Below are 14342 nucleotides of genomic sequence, written 5' to 3'. Positions count from 1 at the left end.
GCCCTCCAGGTGTTGTATGGGTGCTTATGTGAATAACAGAGACCACCGGATTCAAATCGGGAACTGGTGTGCCTGGAAAAGGGGGTGATGGATGCAGACGGCTCAGCAGTCTTAACAGTGCCGTGTGAATGCATCTCTAACACCCTTGCAGTTGGCGGGCAGCTGAAAACAGAGCCCCAGAAGGAACATGACCCAGAGCAGTGAGTAACAATGGGCCAGAAAATAGAGAAATAGAAATGTGGGTGAGAAAGTTCAGATGTGCGCATGGGGGCTGTGGGTGGGCCCTAGCCAAACCTGGCCCATGAAGGTGTAGGGGAGGAAAACAACCCTTTTGTCTCCACCATCCTGGATTCTTGGGCAGGACCCTGGAAATTAAGTCGACAAAAGACAGACTAATAAGAGAAACACAGACGGAGGGCATGAACACAGCACACACACATGGGAGGAACTCTGGGATGGAAACTCAAACAGTAGTTTGAATTTGGGGCTTAAAAAAACAATAAATTTTTAGAGAAGTGACAAGATAAAGGGAAAAGGGTTTCTAGACTTTTAGGGGCAGCAAATTGTGGCAAGTAAAATAATGGGAAAACGAGTGGAAAATTGGAGTTGTTTAATAATCAGTATTTCAAAGTGGCCTAATTTGGGGTGGCATGTTCTGATCCCCTACAAAGACTTTTTGAGGAAGGGGCACCAGAATGGTACCCTGGGTGTAGTCCCACTGGCTGTCTTTATGGCAACCCAGTGTTCCATCCACTGAAAGGCCTGAGGTCCACTGTCCTGATCAAATCACACGTGGCATGTAGTGTTCATTTCTGGGCACTCTTTGTTAAAAGAGGCATCGATGAAACGGAGATCATCCAGAACCTGGCCATGCATCAACCTGGGGTCTTGTCGACATGTAGGTTCTGGTTCAGTGGGTCTGGGCAGCCTAGATCTCTAACCGGCTCCCAGGCAATGTTGGTGCTTTTGGATCAGGCAGCGAACTTAGTGTAGGAAGGAGCAAGAAAGGAGCGGTGATCAGAAGATTAGGTCTTATCAGGATCAATTGGTGGATCCTCAGATGTGAAGTTAGAGACACCAGAGATGACCTGGGGATCATGAGTGTGTCTTTCTTCAGTACCCTCCCAGAGGGTGGACTTGGACAACCGTGTAGGGGGTGGGATTTGGAATCAACATAGGGGTGAAACTCCTCACACGTTAAACTGGCCACAAATGGGATGAGCTGCTGGATGAAGTTGTGGGATCTCTCCCATGTTGGGATTTCAATCAGAGGTGAACAGTCTTTGGTGGGAGGGTGTTTTACACAAATTCCTGTCTGGGAGGAAAAGCTGATGGTTTCAGAAGTCCCATAGATGGTAGGAGGAAGAGTTATCCTGGGAGGATGTCACTGATTTGATTTCACGATTAAGAGAGAAATTACTCTGTTGCCATGAATGGAAAGTGTCTGTTGAAACAAAATGAAACAAAACTGACACAGTCAGTGCAGGACCTTAAATGCAACTAAGCTGCTCATGTAGATGAAGTAGATGAGAGACCTTGAGTCGTGCTGATGGCCCCGAAGGATGTGACGTCCCTACTGTGAGCAGAAGCTGGAGACAGCAGAAATGAAAACACCGGTGGTCTCCAGCCACTTTCTGGAAGGGAAAAACAACTCCCCAGAGCTCAGCCAGCCCCGGGGCTGAGTGTCTGCTGTGTGGGGTGATGTGGGGATGATCCTGATACACAGGAGCAAGATGAAACCCTGAAGAGAACAAAAGGCAGGATAATAGGGAATAATGTAAACACGGCTTTGGTGTTTGGAAATGCATGCATTAGCATCTGGACAGTAAACCTAAAAAAAAGTGCAAAACAAGAGACCGAGTACCCCCCAGGTTGAATCTGCTGGTCTATCAGTGGAGCCAGGGTTTGGAGTTAGGGGGTTTCTCTGAGGAAAGGACTAGCTTGTTCCTTCTCATGGGAGCATATTTTATTTTGGTGTATCAAGGCTGCCAGATGCTTTTCCCGCTGATCATTTGGTTGGGAGAATGCAAATATTGGTGGGGGACACATTTTTTCAGCAATTACCTAGCAAATGTGGTTAACATAGATGGTCTAGCTGGAAACTCGAGGCACCACACCACTATTTTCTGTACTTCCCTTCCAAACCCAATTTTCTAGTCTAAGTTATTCTCATCATTACCTCTCTGTCTCGTTCTGGGCTCTGTCTGTCTTGCTGTGCAGACCACAGCCAGATCGCACTTTTGTCTGCATCTGTGACTTTCCCTCCAGTTAGGTTAATTAGGGAGACATCAATTGGGTTGCCCTGTAACTCAAGACTCTGTAATTAAGACACATTCTGCTTCCAGAGATGTAAGCTGACTGGCAGGATCCAAAGCAAGTGCAGAGAACTTTCTCTTGTATGGAGAGACCGGGGAGTTCGTGCACTGCAATTTTGGGTGTCGCTGTACCCATGGCTCTATTGGGGTCTTCCTATTGCCCTCGGCCCCCTTAAAGGCACTGCTAGGAACATTGGGAACCTTTTCCCGTTCCACTAGAGATGTGAGAGCATCTACCTGCAGACAAGTTGATAATTTCTCCTATACGTGGTCCCAAGGAGCCTCTCTCCTGGGTGCTGTCAGCTTGCGTTGTCCCTGTTTAATTGTAGCTCAGTAATTAATGGCTCTGCTCACTTTTGCCGGGAGCATTCAGCTTCTGTGATGAGATGCAGGGCAGGCAAGAGTTGGGAGGGGAGTGGGACTTTCACAGCAGAGGATGGACCAGTGCCCTGCCCATATGGGGGCCTTCAGTTTGGGTAAGGAAGATTATCAAGAGCAACCTGCCATACTTCTCATTTTATCTAAAGTCAGTTATGATCTTTCCGATCCTCCTTTTCGGAGGCTAAAATAATAGGGTTGGGCACCTGGGTGGCTCAGTGGGTTAAGCCGCTGCCTTTGGCTCAGGTCATGATCTCGGGGTCCTGGGATCGAGTCCCGCATTGGGCTCTCTGCTCAGCAGGGAGCCTGTCCCTCCTCTCTCTCTCTCTCTCTCTCTGCTTACTTGTGATCTCCCTCTGTCAAATGAATAAGTAAAATCTTTAAAAAAAATAATAATAGGGTTTACTTAACATTTCTGTCTTGCTTCATAGGTGCTGGGTGCTGTTTATCTCACCTTACAAATATTAATTCATTAAATTCTTACCACACATCTCATCTGCATCTCACTTTACAGATGAGGAAGTAGAGGCATAGAGAGGACTTCTTAGCCAGTTACACCAGCAAATGTAACTACTCAGCCAGTTACACCAGTAAATGGTGAGCTGGAGTCTGCTGGTGGTGGGTCTTTAAAGTCTGTGCTTGTAACTGGTACGTGTTACCGAATCTTCCCGCAAAAGATTATTTCAGTGCGGGACATGAGGAAGCCACCCAGAGTCCCCCTCCAGCAGAGCCAGTGGCAGGTGGGTCTGGGGCAGACCTGTGCCGGGAAGGGGCAGAGCCAGTCACCTCAACCTTGATTTTACGGATTTGTTACCCAAAGGGCTTTTGCCATCAATCCCGCAGGTGGTGCTGGGTTTGGGAGGGGTCCCTCCAGGGGGGAGCTTGGCTCTCTGTTCCTGGGAGCAATTCTGCTGCATGGCCAGGATGCCCAGGGCACTGGCTGGCTGTCTGGGTTTCAAGACAGTCATAGGAGCTGTAATTACTTTTTTGTAAGCGGAAAATAAAAGTTTTGTTGAGAACATGCCTTGGGAAAAAACCCCAAGTATAAATTTACTTAATCTCATATTTAACAAAATTTATGTTTTAATTAAAACCTTGCATTAATTTCTCCCCCCTCCCAGCTTTACTGGGGTGTGATTGACAAATAAAGTTGTGATATATTTCAAATGTACACCAAGATGATCCAATACGTGTGTCCATTGTGGAAGGATTTCCACACTCTGGTCAACTTCCACGTCCTTCACCTCATAGAGCTGCCTTGTTTTTTGTGACTTTTTTCTCATAAGGATGTTTAAGATCTCTCTTGGCAGATTTCAAGTACACAATGTAGAATGATTAACTACAGTCACCATGTTGTACCTTGGATTCCCAGAACGTATTCGTCTTAGAACTAAATGTTGATCCCCTTGGATCACCAGCTTTCCCCAGTCCCTGGCGACCACCGTTCTACTCTCTGTTTCTTGGATTTGGACTTTTCTCTGTTTGTTTTTTTTAAGATTCCACTCTTCTCTCTGCCCTCTATGGATAAATTCCGCTCTGGGCCTGAGACCTTGACAGCCCCCAGCTTTGTCCTTTCTGTTGGGAGGAAAGGTGCCAGGCAGGGTGTGACAACAGGTTTCGTGTGGGCTGCACCTTTCCCAAGAGGCAGATGACAGGGGGGAGGAAAAGATGCCACACTTGCAGAATCCACCATTCAAAGCTCCCTGCTGGATATCTCGTGGGCTGCTTTCTGTGAACATGAGATCAGAATGATGGGTGGCAAGACTGCTAAAGGGGCTTGCAACGCCTTCCCCGTAGGGAACCAGCATCTTCCTGGCTTGCACAGACCAGGTACCAGGAGTGGCTGTCTGGCACTGGTGGAGAGCAGGGGTCCGCCGCTGGGGCCCAGAACTGCTTCAGCCAGAGAGCTGGAAGCAGGCAGGTATCGCTGGGCTGTGCTTTGCTTCCTGCCTCCCAGGAATGAGGGGCATTGGAACCCTTTGGCTTGTGCCTTTATTTCTTGCTGTCCTGAGACTTGGCCAAGGTGAGACTCCTAGGGGGATGGCTGCTGCTCTGAGTCTTAACTCTCTCTGAGGTTGGGAGGTCAGACCGCCCATGGGTCACCCTTCTACCTTACTTGTTTGGGTACCAACTAGCGCTGAAGAAGGTTGGAATTTTTTGCGGCCGATGATTTAACCTTTCCCTGGAGTGGAAAACCGCCTGCGTAGCATGGAAGAAACCAATATATCCTTCACTAACTGCAAAATATGCTAGGTTTGCTCCCTTGCTGTTCGTTTTTATGTGAAATATAACGTTTCTTTACTTTTATCATGTCTTGCATGGTGGTGTAAGTACCTGCTAGGCTCACCTCTTGAGATTTCCTTCCTTTAGGGAAGACCCACCACATCCTAACACATCATCCAGCAGGTAGATACCTTGAGGGTGATGGGGACAGGGCACACTAACTGGGCCGTGGGAACTGGTTTACCAACAAGCAGAAAGCCAGTCACTGGGATTTGTTTGAAAGAATGAGATTTGGGTGGGATCCATTCTTTTTTTTTTTTTTAATTTTAAGATTATTTATTTATTTATTTGACAGAGATCACAAGTGGGCAGAGAGGCAGGCAGAGGGGGATGGGCAGGAAGCAGGCTCCCTGCTGAGCAGAGAGCCCAATGCGGGGCTCAATCCCAGGACCCCTGAGATCATGACCTGAGCCGAAGGCAGAGGCTTTAACCCACTGAGCCACCCAGGTGCCCCTGGTGGGATCCATTTTGACGGTGACCAAGGAGGACAGGGGTTCTCCGTCTTCATTTCAGAGTGAGGGTAGCTGTCTTTTTGGTGCTCTAAAAATGGCTGATTTTCCCTTTCTCTAAAACTTGGGGGAAATGGGGTCTAAAGAATCAGAGCTAATGTCTTTCACCTTCATGCAAAAACATCGGCAGAACCCTGTCTGTCAGTTCTCATGTACAGCGGTCAATCTTGGTTCGGTAGCACTGGTTCCACTGTAGGTGCAAACAAGGACAACTACCTCATCCTGGCTCGCCTGAGGCTATCCTAGTTGTTTGTTTTTATTTTTGTGTGTGGTTTTTTTTTTTTTTTTGCCTCTTTTAAGGTTTTATTTATTTGAGAGTGGGGGAGAGGCAGAGGGAGAAGAGAATGTCAAGCAGACTCCCCGATGAGCTCAGAGCCTGACACTGGACCTGATCCCATGACCCTGAGATCATGATCTGAGCTGAAATCAAGAGGGAGATGCTTAATGGACTGAGCAACCCAGGCCCCCAGAGATTGTCCTAGTTTTAAAAATGATAATCTCACATTCTGGGAGCCCTCCAGTCCCTGGTGGCCTGGGACTGTTGGTTACCTTAGATAAGGACTTTGCAGGGTAGATTATGGACCTTGATTGAAACTCCTGACAGAAGCCTTATTGCTGAATATTATCACCTCCCTCCTTTTTAAAAGGAGGCTTAGATGAATAAAGACATCTGTCCAAGACCATCCAGAGGCAACTCTTAGATTTGGAAATAAAGACCCCTTGTCTGTTTGGTCCTTAATGCCTCCCCCAGCCCCCAAATTAGGGTCTATACCTAGTGTTTCTCCACTGATTGTTTACTTTGTCCTTTTAATTCCTAGTTCTTTCCCCTTCTTTTTTTTCTTCTGCCCAATTTCGTATCCCCCAGAGGCATTCTTGAGACCTCACTAATGTTAGTCAGTTCTCAAAATATCATCGATCCTTGTTCTAATTCAGTGGTGCCCGATAGAAGTTTCTGTGATGGTGGAAATGTTCTGCTCAATAAGGTACCCATTAACCATCAATGGCTCCTGAGCACCTGAAATGTGGCTAGTGCCTCTGAGAACCTAAATGTTTAATTTGATACAAATTTTAATACCCATCTGTGGCCATAGGGCACTTCTGCAGTGGACAACACAGCAAGTCTAACTCATTGGTGTTTTACTTGAAAATGTGAGAATCCATCACTGAAATCAGGTTGGGTTTATCAACTACAAGCTCGAGGAGGTTTATCTCTTTGCTTATCCTGACCTTGCATGCTCGTTGTCTCATTAGTTTTTCTTCTTTGTTCTCATCACAATTTTGGTGATTTGGAGATTTTGTTTTTTTACAGGTTCAGCGAAACGAGGACAAATCTACCACCTTGAAACTGGCTGATTTTGGCCTCGCAAAGCATGTGGTGAGACCTATATTTACTGTGTGTGGGACTCCGACTTACGTAGCTCCTGAAATTCTTTCTGAGAAAGGTAGGCGTTATACCTTGCTCCATCGGATCTGGCTCACTTACTAGCAAATGTCTTATTTTTACAATTTGGTATTTTGTATTTCTCAATATGGAGCAGTCAAAGATCTCAGAGTTGGCACCAGGCTTCCACTTGAATTTTAATGGGACTATTTGAAGAAGATCTTGACCAAAGCATGTGGACATTTTTCTCATCTGGGCTGCCCTTACAGAGGAGGGAGTGTGTGTGTGTGTGTGTGTGTGTGTGTGTGTGTTGGCAGAAGATTGAGATAAAAGACGGTGGAGAACTACCCCGGGAACTCAAGAAAGCAAGGCCATTTGTGCCACTGACCCATGGCTACCTCTAATGGGAAAAATTTGTAGCAGTTCTTATAGTAATTGGCTTGAAAACTCCTCCACCAACTTTGCATTTAAAGGAACAGGGTGTCCTATTTCAAACCCCATGATTAATATTTATTACCATTTTGTATATTATATGAAGAGCCAATGAACAGTTTTAGTGACATAGTCTATAAAGTACATAAAAAGGAAACTGTTATTATTATTGTATGGCTCCAAATACTGTTCAGCCTAGGGCCTGAATGACTGTTAAGCCACCGTGGCACTTTGGGAGAAATCAGTGTAGGTGCCATATGTAAGATGGGAAAGCTCTTGGATGGGTTGTGGTGTTGGTGGAGAGAAGGGAGAGAGTATCCCAGCAGCAGAACCATCAGGGAAGGGAAGACAGGGAGACTGGACTATGCATGGAGGTTGGCTGGTAGAGCTGTTGAGAAGACTGATCTCAGTGTGGTAGAGGGAAATTCAGTTGGCTGACTAGGTCGGGTCTGGATTCTCTGCAACTGGGGAGGCTGAACAGAAGAATTTGGACTCAATGTGGCCAGCAGAGTGGCCATGGCAGACAGGAGCATGTTGAGCCATCATAGATATTTTAGTGGAGGCATTGATGCCCTGGGTAGGAGAAGAAGGAAAGCAATAGTCTCCCTGAATGCTGAGGGAAACCACAGCCTTGGGGCTGATACTGACTAAGACAGGCTGCTGGAAAGCTCTTTTGGGGGATGGGGTGGGTGGGTTGAAATGTTAAACACATTGATTTGGTAGAGGTGTGACGATGGACACAGGGAGTTGTCCTCTTGGCAGGGAGGTCGGGCCCTGGGCTGAGCGGGTGCTTTTGAGATTCCTCGACTTGGAAATGGCAACCCAGGTGGGCGAGAGAGGGAGCGCCTCTTGAAGGGCCACCAGAGACAGACTCTGGAGGGGGGCCCAGAGCTGGGGATGGAGATGGAAGGACAGTTTAGCAGGGGACGAGGCAGCAGAGAGGCAGGAAGAGGACGAGGAAAGTATGGTGCCACAGAGGTCGAGGGGCGAATTTCAAGATGGGAGGGCGAGCCAAGCTGAGAATGCTTCTGAGTGTGAAAGGCAGGGCAGAGCTGAGGAAAGGCCAGTGACATTGGCCATAAAGAGGTCAGCAGTGATTTATTTCTATTTTTTTTTTTTTTTTTTTTTTTTTTTTTTTTGCCGATTTATCTTGTCACCATTGCTCTGGGGCTTAATAATGAATACCCAACTTCTCAATTATAGCTGCTGAATGGCTTCCTTCCCCAAAGGTAAAAAGTTAGAGCGTGTTTGAAAATGTCCATGTGGCTGTTGCTGGGTTTTGTGAGGATGATTGGGGAGTATCAAAAACCTTGACAGTATATTATGTTCCGCATTCTATTTCTGGAAAGCTCTTTCAAGAATACAGTCAGAGATGTGCTCAAATATTTAATAGATTAGGATGTTCATCACAGAACTATGGTGTAAGAAAGTTAGTAAACACTTAGACTACAACATAAAGGATTCATTATATAAAGGAGATACTGACAGTTATTAGAAATCATAATTTTGAAGAATTTTTAAAATATTCTTTATAGGAAATTCCTGTATAGGAAATGCCATGACGTATTAAGTGGATGAAATAGAGTATAAAATATGTCCAATGTGATCCTAATTTTGTTACAGGAAGTATCAGTGTGTGTGCGTGTGTGTTTGTGTGTGTGTGTGCACTCGTGGGGATATAGCTAGTAATGTCAGGCTTTTTATAATCATAGGAGAGCGCCAGTGAAAATATTTTTTCAGTGCGAGAAGACAACGAATGATTAGGACAGAGAAGCTGCTGGGGTAGACCAGGGCTTCTCGAACTATCTCTGGTGAAGGTTTTAAAATTTCTAATATAGTGTGGACCCACATGAAGTTCTGCCACACGGGATGAGGTCACCGCTCATGCCACGTGTGACTCATCATGTGTGTTTGACAACCCCTGAACTCTGCCCCATACTCTGTTCAGTGAGACCTGTTCTTGACCATGCAGCTGGATGTCATGGCCATGCCCAGTTGCTATGAGTTTCCAAATATTTACTTATGCTTTTTCTATCCCAGACCAGAAATAAAGGATTACAAACTGGCAGTTGTCTGAGGACCAAGCTTTGGGTAACACTGGTGTCGATCCCCCACTTGTAGGTGTTGGCAGCCAAATGCCCCCATGTGTTTATTATTTTTTTTATTGTGTTACGTTAGTCATCATACAGTATATCATTAGTTTTTGATGCAGTGTTCCATGATTCATTGTTTGTGTATAAAATCCAGTGCTCATTGTAATATGAGCCCTACTTAATACCCATCATGGGCCACCCATCCTCCCACCCCCCTCAGTTTATTTCCCAGAGTCTACAGTCTCTCATGGTTCGTCTCCCCCTCTGATTTCCCCCCTTCACTTTTCCTTTGCTTCTCCCAATGTCCTCTGTGTTATTCCTTATGCTCCACAAGTAAGTGAAACTGTATGATCATTGACTCTGCTTGACTTACTTCACTCAGCATAATCTCCTCCAGTCCCATCCATGTTGATGCAAAAGTTGGGTAATCATCCTTTCTGATGGCTGAGTAATATTCCTTTGTACATATGGACCACATCTTCTTTATCCATTCATCTGTTGAAGGGCATCTCGGCTCCAGATAATCAAGTCAAAAAATTGGCAGAAGACATGAACAGACACTTCTCCAATGAAGACATACAAATGGCTATCAGACACATGAAAAAATGTTCATCATCATTAACCATCAGGGAAATTCAAATCAAAACCACATTGAGATACCACCTTACACCAGTTAGAATGGTCAAAATTGACAAGGCAGGAAATAACAAATGCTGGAGAGGATGTGGAGAAAGGGGAACCCTCTTACACTGTTGGTGGGAAGGCAAGCTGGTGCAGCCACTTTGGAAAACAGTATGGTGATTCCTTAAGAAATGAAAAATAGAGCTACCAAATGACCCAGCAATTGCACTATTGGGTATTTACCCCAAAGGTACGGATGTAGTGAAAAGAAGGGTCACCTGTATCCCAATGTTCATAGTGGCAATGTCCACAATTGCCAAGCAGTGGAAAGAGCCGAGATGCCCCCCAATGTGTTTACAAGTGGCTCGCGCTTACTCAAAGCTGTGGTCCTCTGTTATGTAGAACTACAGTTCCCCATGTTTCTCTCCTCCTGTCTGATCCAGCCTGGTCTCAGTTTCCCTTGTGTCTCTGCCTGTCTCACAGGTTATGGACTGGAAGTGGATATGTGGGCCGCCGGCGTGATCCTGTATATCCTACTGTGTGGCTTCCCCCCATTCCGCAGCCCGGAGAGGGACCAGGATGAGCTCTTTAACATCATCCAGCTGGGCCACTTTGAGTTTCTGGCCCCTTACTGGGACAATATTTCTGACGGTGAGATTGGCTTCCCCAAGCAGGAGACGAGGCGACGTTAGAGCTGGAGCCTGTCTTGGGTTCTGACTGCAGAGCTGGTTTTAGGTCAGCTACAGAGGGCCCATCTCTGAACTGGGCATGGCGGGGGCTGTCGACCTGTACTTCATCCTTTGTTAACCGTGAGCTTCGTGTAGATTTATTTGTGTAGCACTCTGGGAAACAGGACTTGCTTTGGATTCAGTGAAGTCTGACCCCTGGTTGCAGTCACTGAATATTTTTCTTTAAGGCAATAAAGGGAACTCAGAACTGAGGAATATCAGAAATGGAAACCCTCATTTGGAGAGATCGCAGTCATCTTGTATATAGAAGTGCTGGGAATTGAGCAGATTGGGAATGCATATCTTCCTCTGTGAGCAGCTGGGGGTTGTGGCATGGTATAGTTGGAGCTCAGAGGCTCTGGAAAGGGGGAGTAAAGGTCTTGGTTATCTTCAGTGGAGCAGGGGCTTGCGGGATCTTCCTCCTTTTGGGCCCTTCCAGATGCAGTCTTTCCCCTTTTTTGCTACTGATTTTTTGGTACCACTTTGCTACCCTTGTGAAATCAGGAACTAAATATTCAGGGGTTTTGAGTCTTGGAGTTTTGGGCTTAAAGGTGAATAGGAGTGGTCACTTTATTTTCCCTCAATTTCTCCAACCTTGTAATCTAAGATTAGTTATTGAACTGCGCTTCCCAGCCTCAGTCTCCTTATTTGGGGCTGGGGGAATGAGGCAAGGAAAAAGCTTAACCCCCCCACCCCTTAAATAAGGTAGGGAGAGGGCTGGTATGCTGCAGGGAGAGAGAGGGTCTTGAGCTGAGCAAGCCAGTGGTGACTTGGGAATCGAAGGTCTAAAAATCATTCTAGAAAGTTATGGTGGCCCATGCCCTGTGCACTATGGCGTAGAGGGCCCTGCTTCTGTCACACCCACCCCACAGAGGGAGGGAACTCTGGAGCCAAGAACCCAGGGCCTCCCTTCTAGGTCACTTCATCAGAACCCCAGAATTCCCTGCTTGAATGGTGCAGGCCCACTTCTGAGACTGAGGAGACCTCTTTACCCAGACACTTCCCGTAGTGCCTCCGGGGAGCCAAGGAGCCTCTGTTCAGAGGGGTAGAGAGAGCTTGGACCTGTTGGAGGGGTGTCCAGTTGTCCACACCAGTACACGTGAGTCTGAGAATTCCCCGTTTAAACCTGACCCGCTCCCCACTGAGTCTTTTGAGGATCTGGACGGAGTGGTGCTGGTCGGGGTGGGTGCTGGGGTGCTTTGTTTGCACAACTCACCCAGCTGGAAGTGGGTGATGTAGGAGAGATCCAGGGGCTTCCGTGCTTAAGAGGCAGCTGGGCAGTGGTGTAGAGGGAGGGGCTGATGGCTGGGTAAGCTGCCGATCTTGAGCAGGAGTCATCCCCCAAGAGAGGTGTATGTTTTCGCTTTCACCTGATTAAAAAGGAGGCTCAGGGAGCTGGCCAAGGGGAGTCAGCAAGTCACAGAGACGTCGTTCCTCCCCCTTGCCTGCCACCTGGCCCAGCAGTTGCCAGAATCAGTCATGATCTTGGGCAGAAAATGGAATCCACTTTGAATTTGTGCTATTTTTTTACTTAGGTTTCCTTCACATGTTTCTCAATTTTGTTAGTGTGAAGGCATATTTACCAACTTAGGAAGGGGATTGAACAGATTTTATTTAACAGCCCGATGATTGATTTCAGAATGCAAGATATGTAGACATATGGTTTGTGGCCTCCATTTGTTCTCTTGTGAGGGGCGCCATGGATGTCTGGGGTGGGCCTGGACCCCTGACTCTAGAAATGAATGGACACCCTCTAGAGCTGTGCTGTCCCAACACAGTAGCACACCCAGCGCCCCTCCCCCACTACTTACGGCTATTGTGATTTAAATAAGGTCAATACAATAAAAATTCCGTTCCTCAGCCTGGACAGCCATATTTCAGATGCTCAGTGGGTCTTTCAGACATGGAAGGTTCCCAGCATCACAGAAAGTTCTGCGGGACAGCGCCCTCTAGGGCGGGGCGCCCATATGGGTATTTGTGATTCCGTTTGCGGAGGGGACAGGCAAAGTCAGAGCCCTGTGCATTTGTTTCATTTTCCCCTCCTTCTTTTCCTCCCACAGCTGCCAAAGATCTGGTGAGCCGGTTGCTGGTGGTAGACCCCAAAAAACGCTACACCGCCCACCAGGTCCTTCAGCACCCCTGGATTGAAACGGTGGGAAAGACTAGCACAGGGAGCCTCCAGAAGGAGGTGCCCCCCAGCAGCGAGGGCCACGTCCGGAGCCAGCACAAGCGGTCAGCTGAGCAAGCCTCCTAGTCTCCGCCTTGGGTGCTATGCAGTCCCCCTCCTCCAGGGACAGAGACCGAGACAGAAATCCAGGACGCAGACGCCAGGAGGGCTTCTGCCGGTGGTTGGAGAATCAGGGGAAGGAGAGATGCTTAGTATATTTTAAAGCGTATTTTAAAAAATAAACTTGAGTCTTTATGTTAAATGTTGTACTGTATTTTTAGATTTGTATATTTGAAGACTTTAATACATTTTTCCGGGGGTGGGGGGCGATAAGACGTCAGCAAGGACTTTTTGGTAACGATGCTGTGTTTTGCTTTCTCCTTGTAATCAAGTTCATGGCAAACAATATGAGTGGTGCTTACCAGGATCTAAACTCCCCCTGGGAGGATGAACAAGGTGAATTATGGTCTCTCTGTATTAATAAAATGTGCTCTAACTGACAGAAGCGGGTTGTATTCTGATGACTTCTTACTGCTGGTGAGGGGAAGGCGAGGTGAGTTTCGACATGCTTCCTAAAACCAATACGACTATATCTAAATGTTGTGACGGACACTTGATTAAGAGGCAGGACCTGTTTATTTGGGATGTGCTGATCTTGCTGTCCAGCATTTACTGAAAATCTCCTCTGGTGCTCGCAGAAAAATGGAAAGGAGAATTCATTGATTTATTCTTGCCCTACAACATTCCTTTATACTGTTTTTCAGCCGATTATCCCCGAGCCGGAGTCATTTCCACCTGAAGTTAGGCACTCAGGCTGTGGCTGTGTTAACGTTTTCCGACCACCAGGGAGTCATTTAGCGCATTAATATGTCAGCAGTGCCGTAAATGGATTATACTCAGGCTCCACGTTGCTCAGAGAGTTCAGGCACATTCTTACCTGCAGGGCAGACACACGGAGGATGCATGTTCTCTGATTCATTCCAGATTTCTGTATGGAAATGTTGCTCTTTTCAGATGACTCGGGGGTATGCATGAGCTGGAAGCAAAACGTAATCCCGCTATTTCCCAAATTGACCTTTCTGGGTTATATATGTAACCCAGCCAGTGGGACACAGAACCAGCCCACCAGCGTGGGCTTCTCACTCCACCACCTCCTCCCTAATGGTTTTGGAGTCATCTGGGCAGAGGAACGCATCAGGAAACTGGGAAGAGTGAGAGGAGAGTGTTTAGCCTAAGGAATTCTTTAAGCGGGCTTTGGAACATTGCAAAAGTGCACCAGGGGCTCCGAAGTGATCTGCCAACTCTAACGGCAGGAAATGGCTTCCAATCTGAGCTGGGGAGCCACAGGAAGAGGCTGGGTGATTAGAACCTGGAAACTTGGAGGAGAAACCAATTGTAGTGGATGCCGAGTGTGCCACCCTGACCGCTTTTGAAC

General features: G+C 47.0%; 1 protein-coding gene across 1 annotated transcript in view; it reads left to right on the top strand.

Moving 5' to 3' along the window:
• DCLK3 (doublecortin like kinase 3) overlaps positions 1 to 13407 on the top strand; it is a 43924-nt gene extending 30517 nt beyond the window's left edge. Inside the window, exons 3-5 of the mRNA XM_045089091.1 lie at positions 6795 to 6927; positions 10496 to 10663; positions 12801 to 13407. Of these exons, the coding sequence (XP_044945026.1) occupies positions 6795 to 6927; positions 10496 to 10663; positions 12801 to 12994 (495 nt within the window). The 3' untranslated portion in view covers positions 12995 to 13407. The remainder of the gene's footprint in view (positions 1 to 6794; positions 6928 to 10495; positions 10664 to 12800) is intronic.
• The last annotated feature ends 935 nt before the right edge of the window (positions 13408 to 14342 follow it).

Source organism: Mustela putorius, unplaced genomic scaffold, assembly GCF_011764305.1.
Source record: "Mustela putorius furo isolate JIRA1106 unplaced genomic scaffold, ASM1176430v1.1 tig00003834_pilon_pilon_pilon, whole genome shotgun sequence".
Classification (NCBI taxonomy): Eukaryota; Metazoa; Chordata; class Mammalia; order Carnivora; family Mustelidae; genus Mustela; species Mustela putorius.
This window is presented reverse-complemented; position numbering and strand designations above follow the sequence as displayed.